The sequence below is a fragment of the Tenebrio molitor genome, chromosome 8, assembly GCF_963966145.1.
Source record: "Tenebrio molitor chromosome 8, icTenMoli1.1, whole genome shotgun sequence".
Lineage (NCBI taxonomy): Eukaryota > Metazoa > Arthropoda > Insecta > Coleoptera > Tenebrionidae > Tenebrio > Tenebrio molitor.
The window spans coordinates 17918257-17941778 of NC_091053.1; the positions used below are offsets into that span (position 1 = coordinate 17918257).

General features: G+C 33.8%; 2 protein-coding genes across 3 annotated transcripts in view; both read left to right on the plus strand.

The window, feature by feature from the left end:
• LOC138137583 (uncharacterized) overlaps positions 1-23522 on the plus strand; it is a 252149-nt gene that overhangs the window by 216405 nt on the left and 12222 nt on the right. The gene's annotated exons all lie outside the window — the stretch shown is intronic.
• On the plus strand, positions 11477-13138 carry LOC138137589 (uncharacterized). Its single transcript, XM_069057065.1, has 3 exons — positions 11477-12162; positions 12215-12347; positions 12401-13138. Exons 1-3 carry the CDS (start codon positions 11870-11872, stop codon positions 13091-13093), a joined length of 1119 nt encoding a protein of 372 aa, XP_068913166.1. The 5' UTR covers positions 11477-11869; the 3' UTR covers positions 13094-13138.

Sequence of the window (23522 nt, forward strand, 5' to 3'; positions counted from 1 at the left end):
GTATTTAAATTTATGTTACCGTAAAATTTTAGTGAGAATCGCCCTCAAATATCACATGATTTATATTGACAAATCTCAACTACGAATTTAATTAAGCGGAAATTTTCCCTAGGGAAAATTTCCGATATAATTTACCTAGGGAAAAGTTTTTCGGACGATTCTCTTCCGAATATACCTCGGGACAGATATATATCGCCAGAAATTTTTTATTGCAGTCCAAACTCGTGTTTGTCACTCAAAATTAACCTCCTCCTAGCGCCCTCGTGTAATTTTCTTGCTACAAACACTGGTGTGTCAGGACTGCTCGAAAAAATTTCCGGCAATATATCTGTCCCTTGGTATATTATATACAGGATGTTTCTGAAATAAGTACATTAATTTTAACTGGTAATAGAATTCATCAAAAGGAATAACTTTTTTCTCTGCCATTTTGGCGAAAAACGTTGCGTAGTGGCTTAAAAAAATAGGAAAGATTTTCCTAAAACCGTTCATATCTCCAAAACTAAGCTACCCAAAAATGTGAAACAACCAGATTCTTACGAAGTGGATTTTTTGCTATACGGGTAGATTTATTTGAATTTCGATTTCGGCATTAAAACACGTTTTCTGGATGAAAATGGATGTTTTTTTCATATTAGCGCTGATCTCAATAAGCCATTGCAGTATTTAGTGGCGTAGGGTTATTTTAGTGAAAAATCTCTCCAATTTTTTTTTTTGAATTAAACATCGTTTTTCGGCAAAATGGTAAATAGAAAAGTTGTTCCTTTTGACGAGTTCTATTATCAGTTAAAATTAATGCACTTATTTCTGTTACACGTTGTATGAATATTGAGAAGTAATACGTGTTTTCATGCCGCCGGTCGTTATCGACGGTTTTGCATGATTCAAAATCCGCCGGGAACGTTAAATTCCCGGCCCAGTACTTACAAAAGTGACCTTGGTAAAAAATTCGCTAGAGAATGGGCAGGCAGCATTGATTCTTAAATGTCAACAAAGTTTGACATAGAAGTTACTTTGGTTGAATTAATTAATATACAGTCCATTTTTTTTTAAATCAGCTGTCAAAGTGTTGTCAAGTTGGTATGAGCAATTGAAAGTGTATTTCACAATATAGGTTGGCAACGTCGAGCCGTGCAAGGTCATCGGCGCTGTCATTGCGCATATATAATCTATTCATTTTGATTGTGACCACTCCCTAGTAACTTTTCAGTTGCTAGGTTATTGGAATAGGGAATTTTAGATAACACTAAATCCAGTCGCAGTTGGCAACTCTCAGAGGCGCCATTTTGACAGAAACGTCACGCTCAGAGAAGACAGAATGGAGAACGACTTGCGCAAAAGTTTTTCGACGTACACTGTGCGCATATCTATAAAATTGAGTTTTGGTACAAAGTTTTAGAATTCAAAAAGAAAATGCCACGTCGTCTTCTCAAAGTTGAGACCAAACGGTTAATATTGACTTGTTTTGAGACATTTATTGAAGCCAACGGGAAAACAACTCACAAAGACGAACATCACCAATAAAGTTAACTCTATTTGTGCTTTTTTGTTGTCCATTTTGGCTAGTAAGTGTTGTAGTTTGATACCTTTTGCCTTTTCATCCCCTGTAAATCATTTCTTTGAACTTTCTGTCTGATTAGTTTTTATCTGAAAATATTTGTATTAATCAATGCTAATTGATTACTTTTAGTAATCCCCAGGCATTTTTCGCGTTTGTCTTACTGCCAAATGACCATTTCCTTCGTTCCTCATTAATATCGAGAATTGCATGAGGTGATTTCGAAGTTTTTATGTTAAATAATCTGTACCTGAATATAACCTCACTTTTCAACAGACGTGATCACAGAATCAGACAGACGTTTTTAGTTTCTCCTACTTCAAATATTGATTTCCGTTATTAATATTGATTAATACATTAAAATCATTGCTTTACTACCATGGTCAACTTTTGACAATTCTGACATTTTCACATCATGTTCACACCACACAAATATTTAGTGTAAAACGTATGCAGCACACAGTTAAACATCGCCTACTATGTTTTTCGTTGTGGTCACAATCAAAGTGAATAGAAGATATTAACTGTCATTTGCGTTTGCGTTAAAAAATTAACGCTCAAAATTTGAAAAGGTGCCTTCGTAGTGCACAGAGAGTGAAAAAATGGCCCCGATTCGGTACTGCGAAGAGTTGAAAGGTGACAACCCTGAACTGAATAAAAAGGCGATTTGTGAGAAAGCTTCAAACATATTCAATGTATCGTATTAAATGCCTATTTTCTAAATTCTCATTTATTTCCGTAAATACTCTTCTAAAATAGATACGTTGGACGTCTGCAATCATATGTGATGGCTTTAAAACGACAAAATGTATTCAACTCCGAAAAAATTAATGTTTTCTTCATTGTATAAACTGCAACTGTGTTTCATTACAAAAAATTGTTGTGTTCCAAAGTCCACTTCAATGTACCTAAACGAAAGTACATGCTCTACAAAATACTCTTTAAATACAAGTATTGTAATGATTTGAATACATTACTTTTTCCGCCAAATATTTGAACCTGCGCAAAACGGTAACAAATGTGGTCGTGATCGTCATCGAAGCGGAGGAGCCCTACGTTGTATCTTTCTTTTGGCGGAAAAAGGTTCGGAATGCAAACGATGAGGGTTCCAGTTGGAAGAGTGCCGCAAATAAAACACACATGTGAGGGACGCAAAATACCTTTTATTAAAAATGCCTGTGATAACTTTGATGAAAAAGAAATTGAAACGAATACATAGGACAGAAATTAAGTTTTAACGAAGTACGAGAAATTAACTAGTTGAGTACATCACAAAGATGAATACAAGAATATTTAAAATAACAGCAAAACGGGCACATGACAGGCAAAATGACAGTTAAAGCTTGCAAAACAGGTAAACAAATTATAAGGCAGTTATTACAGACAGGGACGGATGAAAAACCCTCTTCAAAAACCGTATCCCAGGTATTACTCATATTTCACAATTAGATTAATGACAAAAACAATGGTTATTTGAAACTACGCGGTCAAGGTACGCCAACGGAAGCTTAGAGCTGGAGGTAACAAACTTTCGGCCGCGAGGGGACTCAGAAAAATCTGAATCGTCTTGAAAGCAGCGACATTTATAGGTACTCGAGGTATCGCGTGTCGGACTACTGTGTACCGACCAATTTCGAGTGATATAAGCGTTCGGGGTTGTACGATGAGCTTCTCAGAGTCGCATAGAGCAGAACTTGTTCCACCTTCCCCAACCAACCGTTTACCGACAAACTCCCGAGATCCCTATAACTGCGACGGGGACTTCACGTCAGCTTCTCAGAGTCGCATACAGCAGAACTTGTACCACCTCCGTTATACGGTCCTACAGAACCGTCGCCCCCACGGAAATTTGACTAAACAATCCCCCGACCTCCTGAATGTCACCTAGCCCCCATGTGATCGTACTTACAACATTCTAACTTTAACTTTTCCGAAATCTAGCGACAACACAAAAAAAAACAACAAACGAGATTAATTCAATCGAACAAAGCGTAACATTAAACGCTGAGAAAATCCGGCAAAACAAAGCGCAACATTAAACAATGATAAAATAAGCAAAACAAAGCGCAACATTGAACAATGATCAAATAAAAGAGGACTAAGCGCAAAGTTAAATAATGATAAAATAAAAACCACTTTAAATGGCACAAATCTCAGTAAACAACATAAATCACGAATACAATAATCGCTGGTAATGTTAAACAAAAAGAAAATGGCGGGTCGAGAGCCGTTAGAAAATGTTAGTGGAAAAAACAAAATGGACGCACGCGGTTCGGACGACGGCTTCTAATTTTCGAAATTACCAGATTGTTAAAAAAATGAACCTCCCGGGGGAAAGATAACGCTTAAAATTAACAAATGGGCGCTTCATAAAAAAACAGCATGCAACAAAATGAAATCTACAACATACCCTTACCACGTGGTCCTGGTCCCAAAACAAAAACAAAAAAAAAACCAACGAACGTGGAATAAATTATTACCCGTGTGGATAAAAAGAACGCAGGATTCTTCACGGGGACACAAAATATCAACTCGGAACGGTAGTGTAATCGGTTCAGATTTAACTTACAAATTTGAGAAACTTGGATCGCTCTTCGCAAGGTGTGTTTGTTTCGAAAAACTAAACAAAAGTGACCTACCCCCTTCAACCGCCCGCGCGAGCCCGTTTCATCCCCGCTATATTTCCGCTTTTCAACAGCATCGCCAACTCGCCAAGATTACCAACCCCATCCCTAGTCTAGCCGCTAGTACCTTCCCATTTGGCGCGCTCTCGTGGCGGTACCGGGAATTAAAAATTTTAAATTTTAAACTGGGTCACCACAGTATGTACCTACATAAACCTACATTTCATTGAAACCTTTAACACTGACTGACTAGGTTCGACATTTCAATTATGTTAGACAGACTGACAGACATAACCTCAATTTGTTATACAATTGGTCGGAAAGTACAGGTTTTAGGGTAACACAGTCTGGTCTTTTACAAAGTTTTGACACTGACAGCTAATTAAAAAAAAAATAGACTATACAAAATAGCCTAAGGGAGTCCGTTTCGGCTCAGAGACGCGAGGGTCGCGGGTTCGGTTCTGACTGTGAAACAAATTTTTTACTTTTTAAAAATGATTTAAATTTGTCGGCATGAAAAATTTTGTGGATTACACGTCCAGAAAATGTTTTGCGAGTGCTCGTGTGCCGCCGCGGCTAGGCGCCTTGTCTACGCAATACCACTCACACTCGCAAAATATCGTTTTCTGGACTGGTGATCCAAATAACTATTATACAGGGTGATGAAAAAAAAGTGCCCAGGACTGAAACTTAAATGTCCTTTTCTGTCGAAGTATTGTGAAAATCAACACAAAAATGGTCTAAAAACATACTTTTAAAAATTAAACAGTTTTCCTAACAGTACAAATTGGCAATATTGCACTTTTTTTTCTAAAAAATATTATATTCACGACTTTCGCCGTATCTAAGAAACCAATGCTGATCACAGATTCTGTCACCTGCATAAAAATAAAGCTGTCATGTGGATATGAAACAAAATTTTAATTTACAATAAATTGAACAAAAAGTTAAATGTTTCAATTAAATCTTATAATAGCTGTTCGAAATTTCTCCCACCAACTTCAATGCACAATGCTGCTCTTGGAACAATGTTCTCTTGAACCCTTTGAAGCATAGGAACATTTATGGTATTAACTGCTGCGTTGATTCTTTCTGTTAATTCCTCTAAGTTAGCAATCGGCGTAGCATATACAAAATTTTGGAGGTGACCCCAGAGGAAGAAATCACAAGGATTAAGGTCAGGTGACCGGGGGGGCCAAGCAATCGCGCCACCTCTACCAATCCATCTATTTGGATAAGTCTCGTTACACCAATCCCGTACTATCCTACCAAAATGTGGAGGGGCACCATCCATTTGTAGCCACATTTGCCTCAAAATTACAAGGGGCAAATCTTCAAGCAAAACTTGAAAGTCATTTTGTAAAAATTGTAGAAAATTTTCTGCATTCACTCTGGCAGGTAGCGTAAAAGGTCCTACGAGGTTATTATCAATGACCCCAGCCCACAAATTAATTACGAAGCGGTGCTGATGTGGACGAGGATGCACAGCGAAAGGATTTTCAGTTGCCCAGATATGATTATTATGTTGATTAAAAATGCCGTCTTGAGAAAAATATGATTCATCTGTCCATAAAATGTTTTGAATAAACCTAGGCTCGATTCTGTGACGTCCAAGTAGCCATTCACAAAATTCTACTCTGAGGGGATAATCACCTGGACGAAGAGCTTGCACTTTAACATAGTGATAAGGATGATAATGTTCGTCAGCAAGGATACCTTGTACCGTGCGATAGTCTACGTGAAACTCTCGCGCCAATCCTCGTATACTTCGTCCTGGCGCATTTTCAATTGCTTCCAAAATAGCTTCCTCCAAAGCTGGTGTTCGAACTTCACGAGGCCTTCCACGATTTACATAAAGAGGCATTATTTGGCCGTTTTCTCTTAATCGCTGCATCAATCTTCTTATTACCTTAGCATCTGGATGACGTCGTTGAGGGTACAGTCTTGCATAGTCTCTTGCTGCTTCAGATGCGTTATCATTTGATGCACCCAAACAGAGTAACATGTCTACATATTCGTTAAAATTGTATGCCATTTTTCAGACTTTTTGGAAAATTGACAGGTTAAATTTGACAAAACCATTAATATTAAAAATTGAATTATTGTTGCTATCGTTTTCAAAAATTACATGTTTCTGTATCTTAGGAGCTTTGCAATGTTGTAACATTGACGAATTTTCTTTGGACCCAAGAAATGGTACTCTAACATCTTTAATAACGTTGGTTCCGATAGACTTTTTGCATTTTTTACTTAAGAACATTATCAACTCGACCAAAATCTAGACTTCAACAATAAAATTATTAGTAAACGGTTAATCATATAGATTTCTATTGTCTAAAAAGGAAATCTTATATCTTGGCGAAGAGTGGACAAATTTAATTTTGGATTTCGAATTCGTGTTTAGTTAAAAATACTTTATAACGTGCAGGTTAGCACGGGCACTTTTTTTCATCACCCTGTATATGTTGATATGTAAGGAGTGGCAAATGAGGCAAGAAAAATGTTTAATTTAACATTACCTTCTAACAAATAGTTATTTGGATCACAAGTCCAGAAAATGATATTTTGCGAGTGTGAGTGATATTGCGTAGCCGAGGCGAAGCAACACAAGCACTCGCAAAACATTTTCTGGACGTGTAATCCACAAAATTTTTCATGCCGACAAATTTAAATAATTTTTAAATAATTTTTAAAAAGTAAAAAATTTGTCTCACAAGCGGAATCGAACCCGCGACCCTCGCGTCCCTCAGCCGTAACGGAGTCCGTTGGCTATATTCAATGCTGCCTGCCCATTCTCTAGCGAATTTTTAGTCAAGGTCACTTTTGTAAGTACTAGGTTGGGAATTTTACGTTCCCGGCGGATTTTGAATCATGCAAAACCGTCGATAACGGCCGGCGGCATGAAAAATTAATTTTGAAAAGTAAAGTGCATTCAAAAAATTGTGACCAAACATGGTGTCCTGTCGTTTTAATTGGTACGCTTTAACAGTTGTGGTGCAATCCTGGTCACGACGACACCAATGTAATGTTTCATTTTTTTAGTACAATCCTGGTTGCTGCTTTTCCTCGGAAAACAAAAAATTGTGAGCAAGTAAGGCCCCTTCAGAACACTTTGTTTTTTAAGCATTTTGACTTTGTTTTCAAAGGTATGTTTAAAAAAGCAAAACTATATGGGCTTGTTCAGCACGCACCATTTTTTTTTATCAAATTACCCCGTTTTTCAAAGTTCTTTTGTTAAAAGTTAAAACTCGTTTTTTTGCTTTGTTTTTCAATTGGGCCACTTCAGCACACTTGTGAATACGATTTCGTTCAAACAAATTCACCCTTTAAAAACACTTAAAATTCACCTTTTTGCTGTTTTTTGTTGGGCCAGTTCAGCACAAAAATGAATATGATTTCGTCCAAACAAATCGGTCATGTAAATTTGTTTCGAATTACGAAAATTTTGTTCATTAGCAATTAGTGGAATTTCTACAAATCGTCATTAGATCAAGAATTAAATTAACAATAAATTTAGAACCAAATTAATGTAAATCCAAATTCAAATGCTCGAAGTTTAATTACGGCAAAAACTGTAAATGAAATCATCATGTATAAAAATTGTTCAAAGTAGTTTTCCGAAATGTTGTAATGTCACAAGCCATCACCGTCAATAAAAATTGTAGCCTAAACAAAAGGGCAAATTAACGAAGTTTGTTGTTGAAAAGGGGAAATAAAACTGTAATAAGAACAAAATCAATTATTCCAATTTTTTAAATATTTTCAACAAACTTTGGTTTTTCATTGCACAAAAGTATCACTTTTCCTTTTTGGTACAAAAGTATCACTTTCTTTTTTAAAAGTCCCACAGTCTTGCCGCTAGGTGTAGAGATGGGCTAAAGAGTGATTTTCCTCGTAACAGATCCAACTGTTATTGTTCCGTGCTATAGTGCATTCATTTTAAATGTTGGGTTTTGTAATAAAACTTGCCTGCTTGAGACTTGTCCGAAACTCAGTGAATCTAAAACTGTGTTCAACATATTCGGGTCCAAAATTAGAGAATGGTGGGATCGAGATCAACTTTTAGAAGACAAGTGAAACCATTAACATTTGTTGCCAATACTGGTGAATCATCTAGTGAATTTGATTCAGATGACGATTAATTTTTTATTTCTTTACGTATTTTATTATTTATTTTTTACTTACTTTAAAAGATACATGTAATGGATACTTTACTAATTGCTCTTATTTCTTTATTAAGTAATCTTATTTGTCAAATACATTATTTAAAATCAACAATCTCTTTACATTTTTTTGGTCACTGATCACAAAATGTGTTTTAATTTTTTTTTACTTGTGGATATTTTAACGTCTCTTTCTTTTGCTCGTCGATAAGATGGTGAAAATACGACGTGGTACCAGTTTTATATGAACAGAGGGATTCCTACTTTACTGTACCGATACAATGAAAATTTGCCGCTTTCGTAATTTATGATGTTATGAGTTTACAACTTTACCCAACGTTTAAAATGAATGCCCTATAGTAACAGTTCCAAATAACTGTTATGAAATACTAGTTTATTAAAAAGTTACATATGCGACCTGGTATTTTATTTAGTTGTTCTTGAACTTGATACTGATAACTCGATGCTAACGAGTAAAACGAGTATAAGTTTAAGTACTATGTACGGTGGCGATCAATTAATTTTAAACACTAGTGTCATCGTGCTGTCATGTATTCTAAAACGACCCTTATGTATTAATAAATTAATTTTGATTTGCCGACAAAACATTCAATAAGTTTTAAAAATTAGACAAATGAAATGGAACGAGGTTTTAATTAATAAAAAATTATAAAAAATAAATAAAAATTTAAAACAACATTTTAAACGGGTGGCATATTGACAAATTGTAGACAAATCATTCATGTGACAATTTCAATAAAGCATGAGTTAGAAGTATGTACTTTTTTGATGTGATAGAAAAATAACGTCCAAAATTTCGGCGATTCGAAACTCCGCACGGATGCAGGTAAAGGGATTAGAGGTGCATGAATCTCCTCAGGTTCCAAAAATTTGCCCATTTTGGGTGCACTAAACTCCGCACGAAGGACAGGTAATATCATTTCCTTCACCAACAGTAACTATAAACGCTTTGCAGGTTTTATTTATACACCTCCAGCGCGATTCACTTGAACCAAGCACATGATGGAAACTAAACATATAATTTTCACACACAATTTGAGTTTTACCTCGTTGACTAGTGGTTTCACGTATGGGATACATCTTTTAAAACAAACGGCTCACTTAAAACTAAGGAAGAAGTTTAAAATTGTTCCAAAACGTTTAATGTTTATCAGTTTTCCAAAAACCCTTCTAAGGATTACCTACCTACCAGGCGCCGCGCCGTCCGTCCAGATTACCTGTGCCGCCTGTTCGTGACCGGCGATGTCAAATTGCAGCGAGGATCAAAGGTTTTAAAATCCTAAGTACTAAATTGCAGCGCGCGGTTAGTTTGGGTCTTAAGGGTGCTGTGACCTGACCCAGTGGCGGCTCCTCCGAGGAGGCAACGGAGGCAGTGCCTCCCCAAATAAAATTAAATAAAAAGAAAATAAAAAATATACATAATACTTAATTAAATATTATATTAAATCATATTATTTATGAAGATATTTGCTTATAAATGATAATTATTCTCTTAAAAATGTGTTACAAGAAGATTTTAGCGGTTAGCATTTGTTGCTTTTGTCGGCCGGAGGCAGAGTTTAATTTAGCGCAGCACTGTTCGCCGCTAAGCGGACGAAAATGCATGGAAATGCGCCTAACTAGCATCGACGCTCTCGGAATAAATCGTTTTGTGCCCGAGAAATGACTTCGGCTGGAGGCTTGCCTTGTTTACAGACGTCACGATTCATGTACATATAACCATCGCGGGAACGAACGCTGTTGGGTCTCGAACTGTAGCCGAGCTCTAACGAGTCTTGACTCTTGACCACGCACCGGTGGTCGTTTGCAAGTGTAGATTGTAGGTGCTCGTTTGTTTTTATTTTGGATTTGGAGTGGTGTTATTGGTCCCTGGTCAAAAGTCCGTGTTTTATTTATTTTTATCTTGTTTAATAAAATGAAGAAAGATATGGAAATTAAAGAAATTGCGAAGATGTTATTGATTAATTGTTAATCATCCATTTAATTCATTGTCTTACGACAAATTGTAAAAAGTCAAGATCAGCCACAACCAAATTTAACCGGCCTTATATACGTAAGTGGAAAGCAGAAAAGGTAATTTAACACTACGTGGTTACGTGGTTTAGTCGCGTTTAAGATTTAATGATCTTAAAAATATTGCCCTTTGTATCGAACGACACCAAAAATCAAAATACAACAAATATTATGTACAGTCGCGAGCAATAAATTTTCGTCACCAAGGTCATTCTTTGACGCAATTGAAAATGCTTAATTGTAAAACAGTCGTAAATGTCATAACCTATCATGTTGTATGACATTAATTGTCATTTTGTTCTCATTTTTTTGACATGGGCATAATTAGGCAGGGAATTTTTTTAAATTTGTGATAATCTAACCAAATTTTGAAATAACATTTACGACCAAAATTTATTGCTCGCGACAGTAGGTTCACATCTTCTACAAAAAAGAAGATTGAATATTTTTACCTGATATTTTTACTTAACAACGTATGTACTGGTAAGCATTTTGGGGCACCCGGTATAGTATATTTAAAAAAAATATTATTATGGTGTATTTATTATTACTATGTTTGTTCAAGTTTGCCTCCTCAACAATAAAACCCACGAGCCGCCACTGACCTGACCTAACCTGATGTAAACTGCAGCGCTTATAATCTTAATAAGCTGTCGGCTTATCATTTAGAAATTTTCAGGTAGCACTGCACTTCTCAGTTCATTACGCAGATCAAAGGTGTACGTGATGCTCTTGAACCGACTCAAATTGAAACTAATCGAAATCAGGATTTTCTTCAAGTGAATGACAAAAGAAAAACATTATAATTTTTTCTTGCCACAAAAATTTGAAATTTTTGTCAACATCGTCAAAAATTTACGTGGACGGTATGTTTTCACACTGTACAATTTTTTTTAAACAATTATTTACTTTTCACGGATATAAAAATGTACATTATGTGCCTCTTTCGTCTCAATTTTTCAAACTCTTTCTCGATTCTGTTATAATGCACTACCTAACCTTATATCCCAATATACTATTAAAATCGGTCTACTGAAAAATGAGTGTTTTTGAGATGTGTCACTTTTCTTGTGCACCAACGATATTTCTGTATTTCAATTTACGTATAATAGTTATTTATTATACAAGACGATAAAATTTTATTTTATCTTCGAGAGCGGTTTAAGCCTCGAGGCGTAAGCCGAGAGGCTAATACGCTCGAGAAGATAATGGTGAATTTTATCGTCGTGTACAATACAAAATTTTATTCCATCCTCCATTACTTCGATTGAATTACTGAATTATTTTGATTATGACAATTATAAACGTCAAAAAAATTCAACAATCAAAAAAACGTCAAAAACAGAAAAACAACAATGGATGTTAAACATTAGAAACTCAAAGCGGGGGCTGTTGGCATGGGAGTCGGTTACCGAGATAATTTGTTTATCAACAAAGTTAAAAGCAGTTTCGTGAAAGCGTCGTGAAAGTGTTTCATTTTTGAGGAAATAATGGCCCAATCTTTCCTTAATGAAGATGAATTGTATGTTCCTGAAGATATTATTAAAGAAGCCAGATCTGTTATTGAAAATTTATTGCCGCGAAAATCTGTATCGTTGTATGAAAAAGAATACAATATTTTCTGTGCCTGGAGGAAAAGCAGAAACATAAAAGGTGTATCAGAAGAAGTCCTGCTATCGTACTTCGCAGAAAAGGTAAAAAAGTATAAGGCTTCAACATTGTGGAGTTGTTATTCAAAGTTGAAGAGTACCTTACTGATCAAGGAACAAGTAGACATATCAAAGTAAGAAGAATGATTATTTTGAATATTATAATTAAAACGTTTATTTTTTTAGATTTTTGAGTCTGAAGACTTTCCTTAAGCGAGAATACTCAACCTACACACCGATTAAATCAAATGTGTTAGAGAGGGAACATTTTAACAAATTTTTGGAGGATGCACCTGATAAGATTTACTTGTTGATAAAGGTAAGTGTTTTTATTATGGTAGTTTCACTCAATATTAAGTAAATTATCTAAAGGTTGCCTTGGTCATGGGAATCGGCGGAGGATGCAGAATGGATGAATTACACAAAATGAAAATTGACGATATCGAAGATCGAGATAATATTCTGATAATACAAGTTCCCGAAACAAAAACGAATAAGAAGCGTATGTTTACTATTGTGGATAATACGAAAATAGGAGTTAGCAAGTTGGCTTTATACAAAAAATATAGTGATTTAAGACCTGCAAATACACCAACCAAGAGTTTCTTTTTGGGTTATCGCAATGAAAAATGTACAAAGCAAGTGGTGGGAATTAACACATTTTACAAGATGCCCCGAATGATAGCGGAATTTTTAAAGCTGCCATTACCTGAATCTTACACTGGTCATTGCTTTAGGAGATCAAGTGCTACTCTTTTGGCGAACACTGGAGCTAACACGCTTATGATGAAGAGACATGGTGGCTGGAAATCGAATTCGGTTGTAGAAGGCTACATTGATGAATCAGTTGAAAATAAGAAGGAAATTTGTAACAGAATTTTGATGGGAACAAGCAGCACAAAGAATTGTCAAGGATTTTCAAACGAATTACCTGGTTGCAGTGGCGCTAACCTCATCAAAAGTGAGGATGTCGTTAACTTCATCAAAAGCAAAGATGTCGCTAACGAGAATACTGTCAAATGTGGTGGAAAAGTGTTTAAAAAGTGCACATTTAATTTTTATTAACAATGTTATTTCCGGTTATTTCAATGCAGACGTTTGTAATTTTGATTAAAAAAGAGTAAAGAAACTTGTGAAAATGTAATTATTTTATTTTTCTAGACGATAAAACTTCATTTTACCATGAAGAAAACAGTAGATAAAATACCATTTTATCGTTTAGGATGGAATAAATAAATATAATTCACCTTCAAAGATTTCGAAGAAAATTTTGTTTCCCATTACTATTCTCTTTTCCGAAAATTGCAGACTTTGCAGATGATTAATTAGTTACCTCCTTAAAAGTCCGAGGTAAGAGATAGTTATTATTTATAATCGTCTACCTGCCCACTCCCTGGGGGGTAAAATGACAAGCGCTGCTATTTACTTATTTGGAAATCAGTACCTGCTTCCCCTAAAAGATTAAGACTTGACCGCCGCTGCAATTTGATACTGCCCTTCCCGACCGGTGCGTTTTGAGATTATCAACCATAATTTTATGACAGCCCGCTGGTTAGGGACCTGTGCGGAGTTTCATGCGGCCCCAAAATTTAATGATCGTAATAGTACCTACTACTGAATAAGAGTACTGCATTACCCTTGTAAAAATACGATGTCCCGTTCTGCTAAAAAAAAAGAAGGCAGTAACCCAATCTCAAAATATACCTACATCAAAATTCCAAATGTGATAATTACAATAAATTGTGATAATGGTCAATTTCATTGATCACATTTATTGACAGAACTACATGGCTACTTGAAAAAGGGTAGTGCGGTTCAGGAAAATTTACATGTAAAAAAATTCCAAAGCTAACTAGATGACAAACATTTTGTTCGATAATTGTAGAATAAGTCTGATTTTTTCATCAATGCTTACTTGAATTTGGAGTTTGTTCCTATAGAAGTGATTGTTGCAACAACTGTATCCATAGGCACCAACTATAACTTAGTGTTAATCAACCATTGAAAAACTTGACGTTAAATTTCAGTGCAGAAAGTCAATTGTAATTTATGAATCTGAATTTATTTAAGGAATAAAAAATTTGTATTATCGGCGGCGCGTCGGTGTCTACAAAAGTGAAAAGACCTGTTCCGTGTTCTCAGCAGAAAATAAGAATTCGTTGATCATCATTGATGCAGCTTGTTTTGTTTTCTTTATTCAGTAATTTATCTTTACTGAATTTCAGTCATTTTCTGTCTTCTAGATGGAAAGTGTGTTGTGTGTACGTACCCAAGTACTTAAGCAAATTTTTATTTTTTCCTCAATATGAATTCTGCCAACAGGCGTAAAACTAGCCCGTTGTGGGCGTATTTCATTGAATTAAGTGGAAATGAAAAAAAGGCAAAGTGTGATATGTGCAGTCAGAAATTGTCTTATAGGTCGTCGATTTCAAATTTAAAAAAACATTTGGATAAAAGGCACCCAACAATAAATTTGAAACTTGATGAAAGATGTGCAAATTCAAGTCCAGTGACCTCAACATCAATTTCAAATACTGGTGAGGTCATCTCAGATTCACAACCCAGCAACAGCAATAATGTGCAACCCCAAACCAGTACCGAAACCATTAACACTAACATTATTGTACAACCTTGCAGCAATCCTTCAAAGTCTAAACAAGTACATCGTATATCATCATTTTATGTGCCCAAAAAAGTTTCGGAAGGTCAAGCAAAGAAAGTAGATAATCAATTAAAGCTTTTCATAACTGACTATCAATCATTTTCAATTGTTGAAGACAAGGAATTTGTAGAATTTGTGAAAGCCCTAAATCCATCTTATCAATTACCCGGAAGAAAAGCAATTTCCAAAAACATGATACCGGCATTATACGAACGTTGCTTGAATACAGTTCAAGAAAAAATGGACAGTGTCAAAAGTGTATGAATCACAACAGATTGCTGGACATTAAGGAATGTAGATAGCTATTTAGCAGAAACGGAAGATTGTTCTCTAAATAGTGTTTTAATTGGATCTTCTTTAATTACTGGTTCACATACAAGTGAAAATATCAAAAACATGATCGCAAAATTTAAATTATCAAACAAGGTATTAATTGCAGTTACAGACAACGCTTGCAATATTAAAAAAGCAATAAATAGTCATCTTCAATGGAAACATTTTGGTTGCTACGCACATACATTAAATTTAATTGTCCAGGATAGCTTAGAGGAGGTACAAGAACTTGTCAATAAAATTAAAACAATTGTAGCGCACTTAAACGTAGTACAACAGCTAATGAAAAATTAATAGCCTACCAACAAAATTAAGGTCTTTCAGTGCCGAAAAAATTAATTCAAGACGTTCAGACGCGTTGGAATTCAACATTTTATATGTTAGAAAGATTTGTAGAATTGAAAGATTCTATTAAAATTACTTTGGCCTTAATTAATAAAAAGTTGCCTGTTTTGAGCGAAAGTTAATGGCAAATTTGTGAAAATGTAATCAAAATGTTAAGACCATTTGAAGAGGTTACTATAAGGCTCAGCAGTGAAAAATCTGTCAATGCCAGTGAAATAATTATTTTCACCAACGGACTTAAGAACATTTGTGAAAAACTAAAGTGGCAAAATTTAAATCAGAGTTTGGCAAAAGCTTTGGACAAATTATATAAAGGTGTTATAGAAAGATTTGCTAACGTCGAATATAGTAAAACCATTTCTTTGTGTACTCTTCTTGATCCCAGATATAAAACATTTATTTGGATTTGAAGACGCTCAAGCTGCATAATCAGCAAAAAACATTTAATTGAATTGGTAACTGCAGCTATTAGACCTATTAAACCTAAGACATTTTCTGTTTTTGCAAATTTTGATGCTTTAACTGCCAGTTTGGAATTCAAACGTAAGTTTTTAAAACTTGTAATACGTAGGTTATTTTATCTTTTATTATTATTTCTTTTTAATAAAAGGCTCTGATTCGTCAGTTGCCATAATAGAGGTGCAGCATTATTTAGAAGAACCACTTCTTCCTAGGCTTCAGAATCCATTGTTGTGGTGGAAGAATAACAGTTACTTATATCCAACAATATCAAAAATTGTTATTAAATTTTTTTGCATGATTGCGACATCCGTTCCATCCGAAAGGATATTTTCAAAGGCAGGCCTAGTTGTCAGCGACAGACGGAGTCGCATAAGTCCGAAACACGTAGAAAAATTCTTATTTTTAAATACGAATTCTTATTTGTTTTAAAACAATTCAAAATTAACAAATAAAATAATTGAAGAATTTGTATTTGGTGTTTATTGTATTTCATTTGAAATCCTTGCGACTGCATACAGGCTGTTTGATAAAAAACGCCTCAACCCATAACTTTTTTATTTATTACCCGATTTCAATGAACAAAAAAACCAATTATATGGTTTTTCATGCGCTACAAAACAGCCATAAAATATATTTTTTTGGGCGTTATTTTCAATAACTAACGATAGTCAACTTTTTTTTTTAAGTGGACACATGTAGTTTTTTAGGTTCAGTTTGGTAGAGTTTTTTTTTCTGAATCTAATGATGTGTTGTGGTCCATAGCTAAGTGAAAAAAAAAAATAAAACAATTTTTAATTGTGGTTCAGCTTGTTATAAAATTTTCAAGTAAGCCGTGAAAAACAATTGGAATACAAATAGCAACAAATGTCAAGTGTCAGAAAATTTTCAGGTGCAATCTTGAGGTGTTTTATTATTATTTTCTTGGAAAACATAACATAAACATAAAATAATTAAAGTAAAAATAAAATTTTATTATTGTTATTATTATTTTTCTATTCAATTTTTGTTTTTGACTAATTACGATTTTTATTACACTCGAATATAAAATAATAGTCAAATGATTGCTATCCTGCATGACTGGCAATGTTGTTATTTTATACTTAAATAAAAAAAGTTTAAAAAAGCAGATGAAAATTTCTAAGCTGACGTTTGGATGACATTTACCGCACTTTGCATTCCGATTGTTTTTCACGGGACTTTTAAAAATTTCATAAGGTGAACCACCAAAAAAAAAATAATTTTTTTTTCAGTTAACTATGGACCAAATGATAACTTTCAATACATCATTAGATTCAGAAAAAAAACCTTACCAGACTGAGCCTAAAAAAACTACATGTGCCCATTTAAAAAAAAAAAGTTAACTATCGTTAGCTATTTAAGATAACACCAAAAAAATATATTTTATGGCTGTTTTGTAGCGCATTAATAACCATATCTTTGGTTTCTTTGTTCATTGAAATCGGGTAATAAATAAAAAAGTTATGGTTGAGGCGTTTTTTATCAAACAGCCTGTAGATAGATACCTATTAAGCGACAATCTTTCGGTGGTTCAAGTTTCGAAGCAGGCACCTGCTTTAGTATAATTAACATTGCGCTAACGTAATGCGTTCCAACTACGTAGACGTACCAGACTCCAGATTCTTATTAAAATTGAAAGCGTGTTACCTATGGCAACCCATGCTATAGCATAGGCTCCAAAGCAAACTCGATTTATTTTTTAAATGATCGCTTGGTATTATCAGTAGCTGTAACAGTAACAACAGAATAACAGTCAGTAACTATTAATATTCCGGAACTAGAGCACCTAGTTGTACTGTTATTGAAAGTTAAAAGTTTGGAATCGAATCAAATAACCGATAATACTCCGAGAGCCAGGGGTCCATTTTGACTAGGAATTTCATACCGTTTAATTATTATCGGTTTTGATAGATAAGACTGGCCTATCTACAAAAGTGGCCGTCAGTTGACGCATCCGCGGTGGGGGTGACGGAGGGAGGGTGCCAAAACTTAAAAAAAACTTTTTTTAAGTCATTTCAGACAAGCTGAAATTTTTTTCTTGTATTATTAATGCAAAATAACATAGAAAAATAATAGTCAGCTACATTGTAGTGAGGGGATTCTGCGTCAGCTACGCATCTAAGTCTGACATAAAAATTTATTATTAAAATTATTTTAGACCGCATGAAATTTTTTTACGTAAGAACGAAAAAAATGGTCAGCTGTAAGTATAAGGATGGATAAACGGACTACTGCGCTCAAATATCCAAGCGGCGTACGATATTCTTTATGGTTCAACTGACGGTCTCTACCCCAAAATTCATCTCGCTGATTATCTTTTTTATATTTTCTATTATTTATACTATCGCATCTTTTAATATCACATGGTTTTTTATTCTTTTAACAATTTAACAAAGGTTCAGTACTTCAAACGCACAGTAATGTCATCATTTCTTTATTTTATTTGTATGTTGTATATTAATATAGGTAGTAATGGCAGGAGGAATTTAATTTTTAGTGATTTATAAGCGCTGTATTGGTAAAAAAAACGATGGCAGATAAGTAAACAATGGCAGATAAGTAAAAACGACTTGTGTAGATTTGATTCACAATTTAGCATATAATCCAAAAATGAAATCAAACTGAGTAGGTTCCATTTAAAAAAACATAACTTTAGTGTTTTTATAATATTGGAACAGCCTGTATATATACCGCAATATTTTCCGAATATGCCATAGAAGCGTAGCTATCATCTAGAAAAAAGAAAAAGTTGATATCTTTAATAACAAACAAGTTATGGAGCTTTTTCGCAACTCTAGGACACCTGTATAATAAAATTTGTCAAGATTTGTGCTATTTTAATTCAAAATTGCAAAAAGTAGCGTATAATATACGTAAAATAATGAGCGTTTTTTTCACATGACTAGTGAAAAAACATTCATTTTACTACTTATATTATAATATACTATTTGACGTGTCTGTACTACTAAAAAACAACTATCTTGGAAAAAAAATAAAAACTTATAGTTGGCCGATGATTTTGAAATTGTGTATAGAGGCCTAGATGTTGATTCTAAACAACTTTTCTCAATAACTTTTTGTTGTATTTACCACATTAACACCACACTACTCTACAGAAAAATAGTTTTTTCAAAATTTCGTATACCTACTTGATTTTTCAAAACTAAAATTGTTAGAAATTAGGTAGGAAGTCTCTAACCAACCAGGGCTGAACCCCAGAAAATGAAAATTTAAGTCGAAAATTTTTTATCTTTTACAAGAGCCGTTTCATCTATCCGGGGAAACACTGTATTCAATATGTAGGTACATTTACAAAATATAATTAAAATTTTTTTAACAATCCAAAGCTTTATACATCACTAAAAATTAAATTCCTCCTGCCATTCCTACCGATAAAAATACACAATACCTATACAAATAAAATAAAGAAACTGTATGTTCAGAGTACTGACACTGAACCTTTGTTAAATTGTAAAAAGAACATGTGATATTGAAGTAGGTATGCGATAGTATAAATAATAAAAAATGTAAAAACGATAATAATCAGTCAGATGAATTTTGGCGTAAAGACAGTCAGTTGAATATCGTATGCCGCTTGGATATTTAAGCGCAGTAATTCGTTTATCGTGTTGACTGACGGTCTTACCACCCTTATACTTACAGCTGACCATTATTTTCGTACATAAGTACGAATATAAATTCATAGTTGGAATCATGTAAAAAAATTTCATGCGGTATGAAATAGTTTGAAAATAGATATTTTTGATAGGTTTGGCACCATCCCTCTGCCACCCCCTCCGCTACTGGAGCAGCTGACGCTACATTCAGCCATGCATTATGTGAGTTCTGTTATGTCTATGAGCATAAAAATCAGCCAAACTCATACACCATGGTTGAAATACACCCCTAGCTCTCGGACTATAACAGTCATATTTTGGTAACAGTTATTCGCTGGAACTGTTACGGTATTGGAACAGTTCCAAAGTATGTAAAGTAACGCTTAAGGTATAAGATTATATACTTGCCCTTTAAAAGTATTTGACCGGAGATAAACGTTCCTTTTGTCGCAATTGCAGTAGGTGGTCAGCCCACCCATAAATCATGCTTCAAGAAATTCTCTGTTGTGAATTCCAGAGCCGGCCTCAAAACAAATGCGTACCGACAAAATTATATTTATTTATTCGTATCCCACCTCCACCCGGCGGCACGGCAATTTTGCCGGAATACATACACTATTACGGATATTACTATCAAGTAATAGTGCAGTGCTTATCAACATAATTACCGGCGTCTCGCCTCCGCATTTTGACTTTGTTGTGTATTATGTTCTGTGTCAATGTTAAGGAACTTCCTCACGATGTGACATGAGTATAATAATATACCTTTTTTGAATTTCAACTACCAATTTTTAAATTTTTAAAAAGAGATTGCGGTATTATTCCCGTTGCTGAAATTACAAATATACTGTTACAAATCATCTTTACTGTTTTCAAGACACAAAGTACGAAAGGGAATTTCGTTACAATAACAAAATTTACACTAAACATCAAAAACATGTTCTTTCACAAATTTTTAATCCCTGCCCTGAACGAAGACAACCATCTTAACGCCAATATGGGTTTCCATTATTGGGATAATTTTAGTGCTGCCATAATATAATCTTATACCTTAAGCGTTACTTTAATTTATGAGATTTTAATAAAGAAATTGATACATTTTTATAACAAATATGTTTGGTTAGTCAATTTAAAAGATGACTTATGATAAAGAACCGAAATTAATTACAGATTATTTGTATTTTTTACCAGATGATTTTCAAGAAATTTCACATATTTATCAAAGACCTTCAGGTGATGTTTTAATAGTTGTTAAAAATGTATATTATTTAATTGATTTTCCAAGTTTTAATGTTAAACGTGGATATAATCTATTGAAAATTTTGAATACCAAAAGGAAAAAGAATTGATGCAATATTTAGAACTTATCTTGGAAAATAGTATATTATATACCAAGGTGGAGAAGTTCATGATTAGAGCCCGAGGCGCGCCGAGGGTTGTAAGGCGCGAAGGCTATAAGGGACTTCTCCACCGTGGTTTATATACTATTTTTTTCACTACTACGAGTAGGTACGTTAAAACCCTTTCTGATAATAATTATTAATCAAATTATTTTGTCGGATGCGACGTGTCCGAGTTGTCATTTCTTGACAGTTGGTATGAAAATCGTCTACGTTAACCAATGAAATAGACGACAATCTTTCGTTGCTAGGTGACGGTTGTTCCATTATTCACCACTGGTTAATAATGAAAAATTATTTACCTATGAAAAAACATATATATTTTATGATAGAGTCTTGTACATTGAGTTTAATGAGTGTTTGTTTAGATCAAAGAAACATGGCCTTATTTCAGAATTATTTGCTGGAATACCTCCAAATATAAGCAGAGTATTCAGATATTGAAATTTATATTCCTTTAAAGATAAAATGTATTATGAATTTGATGATATTTGGAATACATTAGTTAAATCTGATAAATTTGACTTGACAGTTTTCGGATTTAAATGTGGTCTTATCGATCAAATAATAAAACTAATTAATCGTCTGTGATTCACCTAAGCTATGCTATACATTTTCATACAGTATTTATGGACATGATTAGGAACATTGATCAATTGAAAGAATTTATAAACATGGAGATGTTTTTATTCTTGTAATGAGATCATAAAGAATTAATGTTTTATTGTATAAATTCTTAAAATTTGTTATTTTTGCTCTTTTACTTGAAATATTATATTTTTTAAATGACCTTAAAAATTGGCCATTTTCTGGAATGTATACCGTTTGGGTATACACCAAATTTTCCAGTTCACATAATTCATTTAAATAAATTTTATCTTTTTCGTCTATTTTTGACATAGTTCTACATGCTAATCCTTTATTGTTGCTATAACATCAATTTTCTTTTAAAATCGTTATCTACATGAGTTTGTATAAGATGCCTGCTACGTTAAAAAACAGGTTTGTGAGGACCTTTCCGAATTTGTTTGGACGAAACCGTATTCATTTTTGTGCTGAAGTGGCCCAACAAAAAACAAGACAAAAAGGCGAATTTTAAGTGTTTTTAAAAGGTGAATTTGTTTGAACGAAATAGTATTCACATGTGTGCTGAAGTGGCCCAATAGAAAAACAAGCGAATTTTTACTTTTAACAACGGAACTTTGAAACACGGGGTAGATTTGATAAAAAAATAGTGTGTGCCGAACAAGCCCATATAGTATTGCTTTTTTAAACATACCTTTGAAAACAATGTCAAAGTGTTCTGAAGGGGCCTTACTTGCAGTAGTTGTGTTATGTTACGTATTTTTTATTTAATAAAAGTTAGGACAGCTCTAGTTAGTGCTATTTAATTTCGCAAAACTGAAAATGTTTGTAGTATATACAGGGTGTAACAGAAAAAAAGTACATTTATTTTAATTGGTAATAGAACTCATCTATTACAACTGTTCTAAATTTCTTTTTCGAAAACAAATTCTGAATGGTTTTCAAAATTATTCTAAAGATTTGATTAAAAGAGTTTCTACAAATAAGTGAGAATAGAGTCAGTTGCTTTATTGCGCCCTAACAGGTGGGTATCAATCCCGTTGCAACAGGTCAAGATATTGGGATTTTTCGATTTTTTGCAAGCAGAGGACAGGCCAAATTCGGAGATATTTTTATTGGGGGTTACAAGTGTCGGTCTAGCCGTCTGTGGGTTTACCAAGGATAATTACATCCATAAAGCAATTGACTCTCTGTTCTCACTCATTTCTAGAAGGGGTTTACTCGCCTATGGAACAGCAGTTTAATTATAAAAAAAAAAAACGAAAGTGAAATCATTTTATTCATCAAATGCCATACGAGGGAATAAAAACATTCAGTTTTTATGATTCCCGTTTAAAAAAATTTTAGATTTTTAAAATTGGATTGAACGTGAACGGCACGTCAAAATAAAGGGGGAACAAATGGCAATTCAATTTTGCAAATTCCAAGAAACTTTATTTAGAAAAGTTGTTGTAATTGATGAGTAGATAGTATTACCGGTTAAAATAAATGCACTTTTTTCTGATACACTCTGTATGTATTTTGAATTCGTTTGAATTGTGTTATTTCTTTAAATAAAACGAATAAAATAACGAAATTGCTTATGATGCTTTATCGAGTGGCTAACTTCTCATCAAGACTGTTCCGCGATGTTGATCGTTCGTTAACGTTAAAACCATAAATGGGTGAATAAATTATTTCTTCGTTACCTACTACGAGTTTTTAAATGTATGATGGGTCGTCTCGTTTATACATATTTCCTTTTTTAATGATACAAAAAAAAAAATAAAAAAAAAAATAAAAAACCGAAGGGCCTGGTACCCCAATAGACATTTTTTATTTTTTTATAAGCTCCAAATTGGTTAGGTATAGATTTAACTATTAATTTCATTTCCTAAACATAAGTTTTTAATTAATTAGTTATGAAATTAACCCGTTTCAAAAATGGCAAATGTAGTTGGCCCATTTGAACTAATTGTATGTATATACATAGTGAATTCCAAAAACATCCGTGCTGTCAAATGTAACAATTTGTGAAAATTTATTATTCGCAATATATCCGGCTGAAAGTCGAAATACAAGTTTTGATTGAA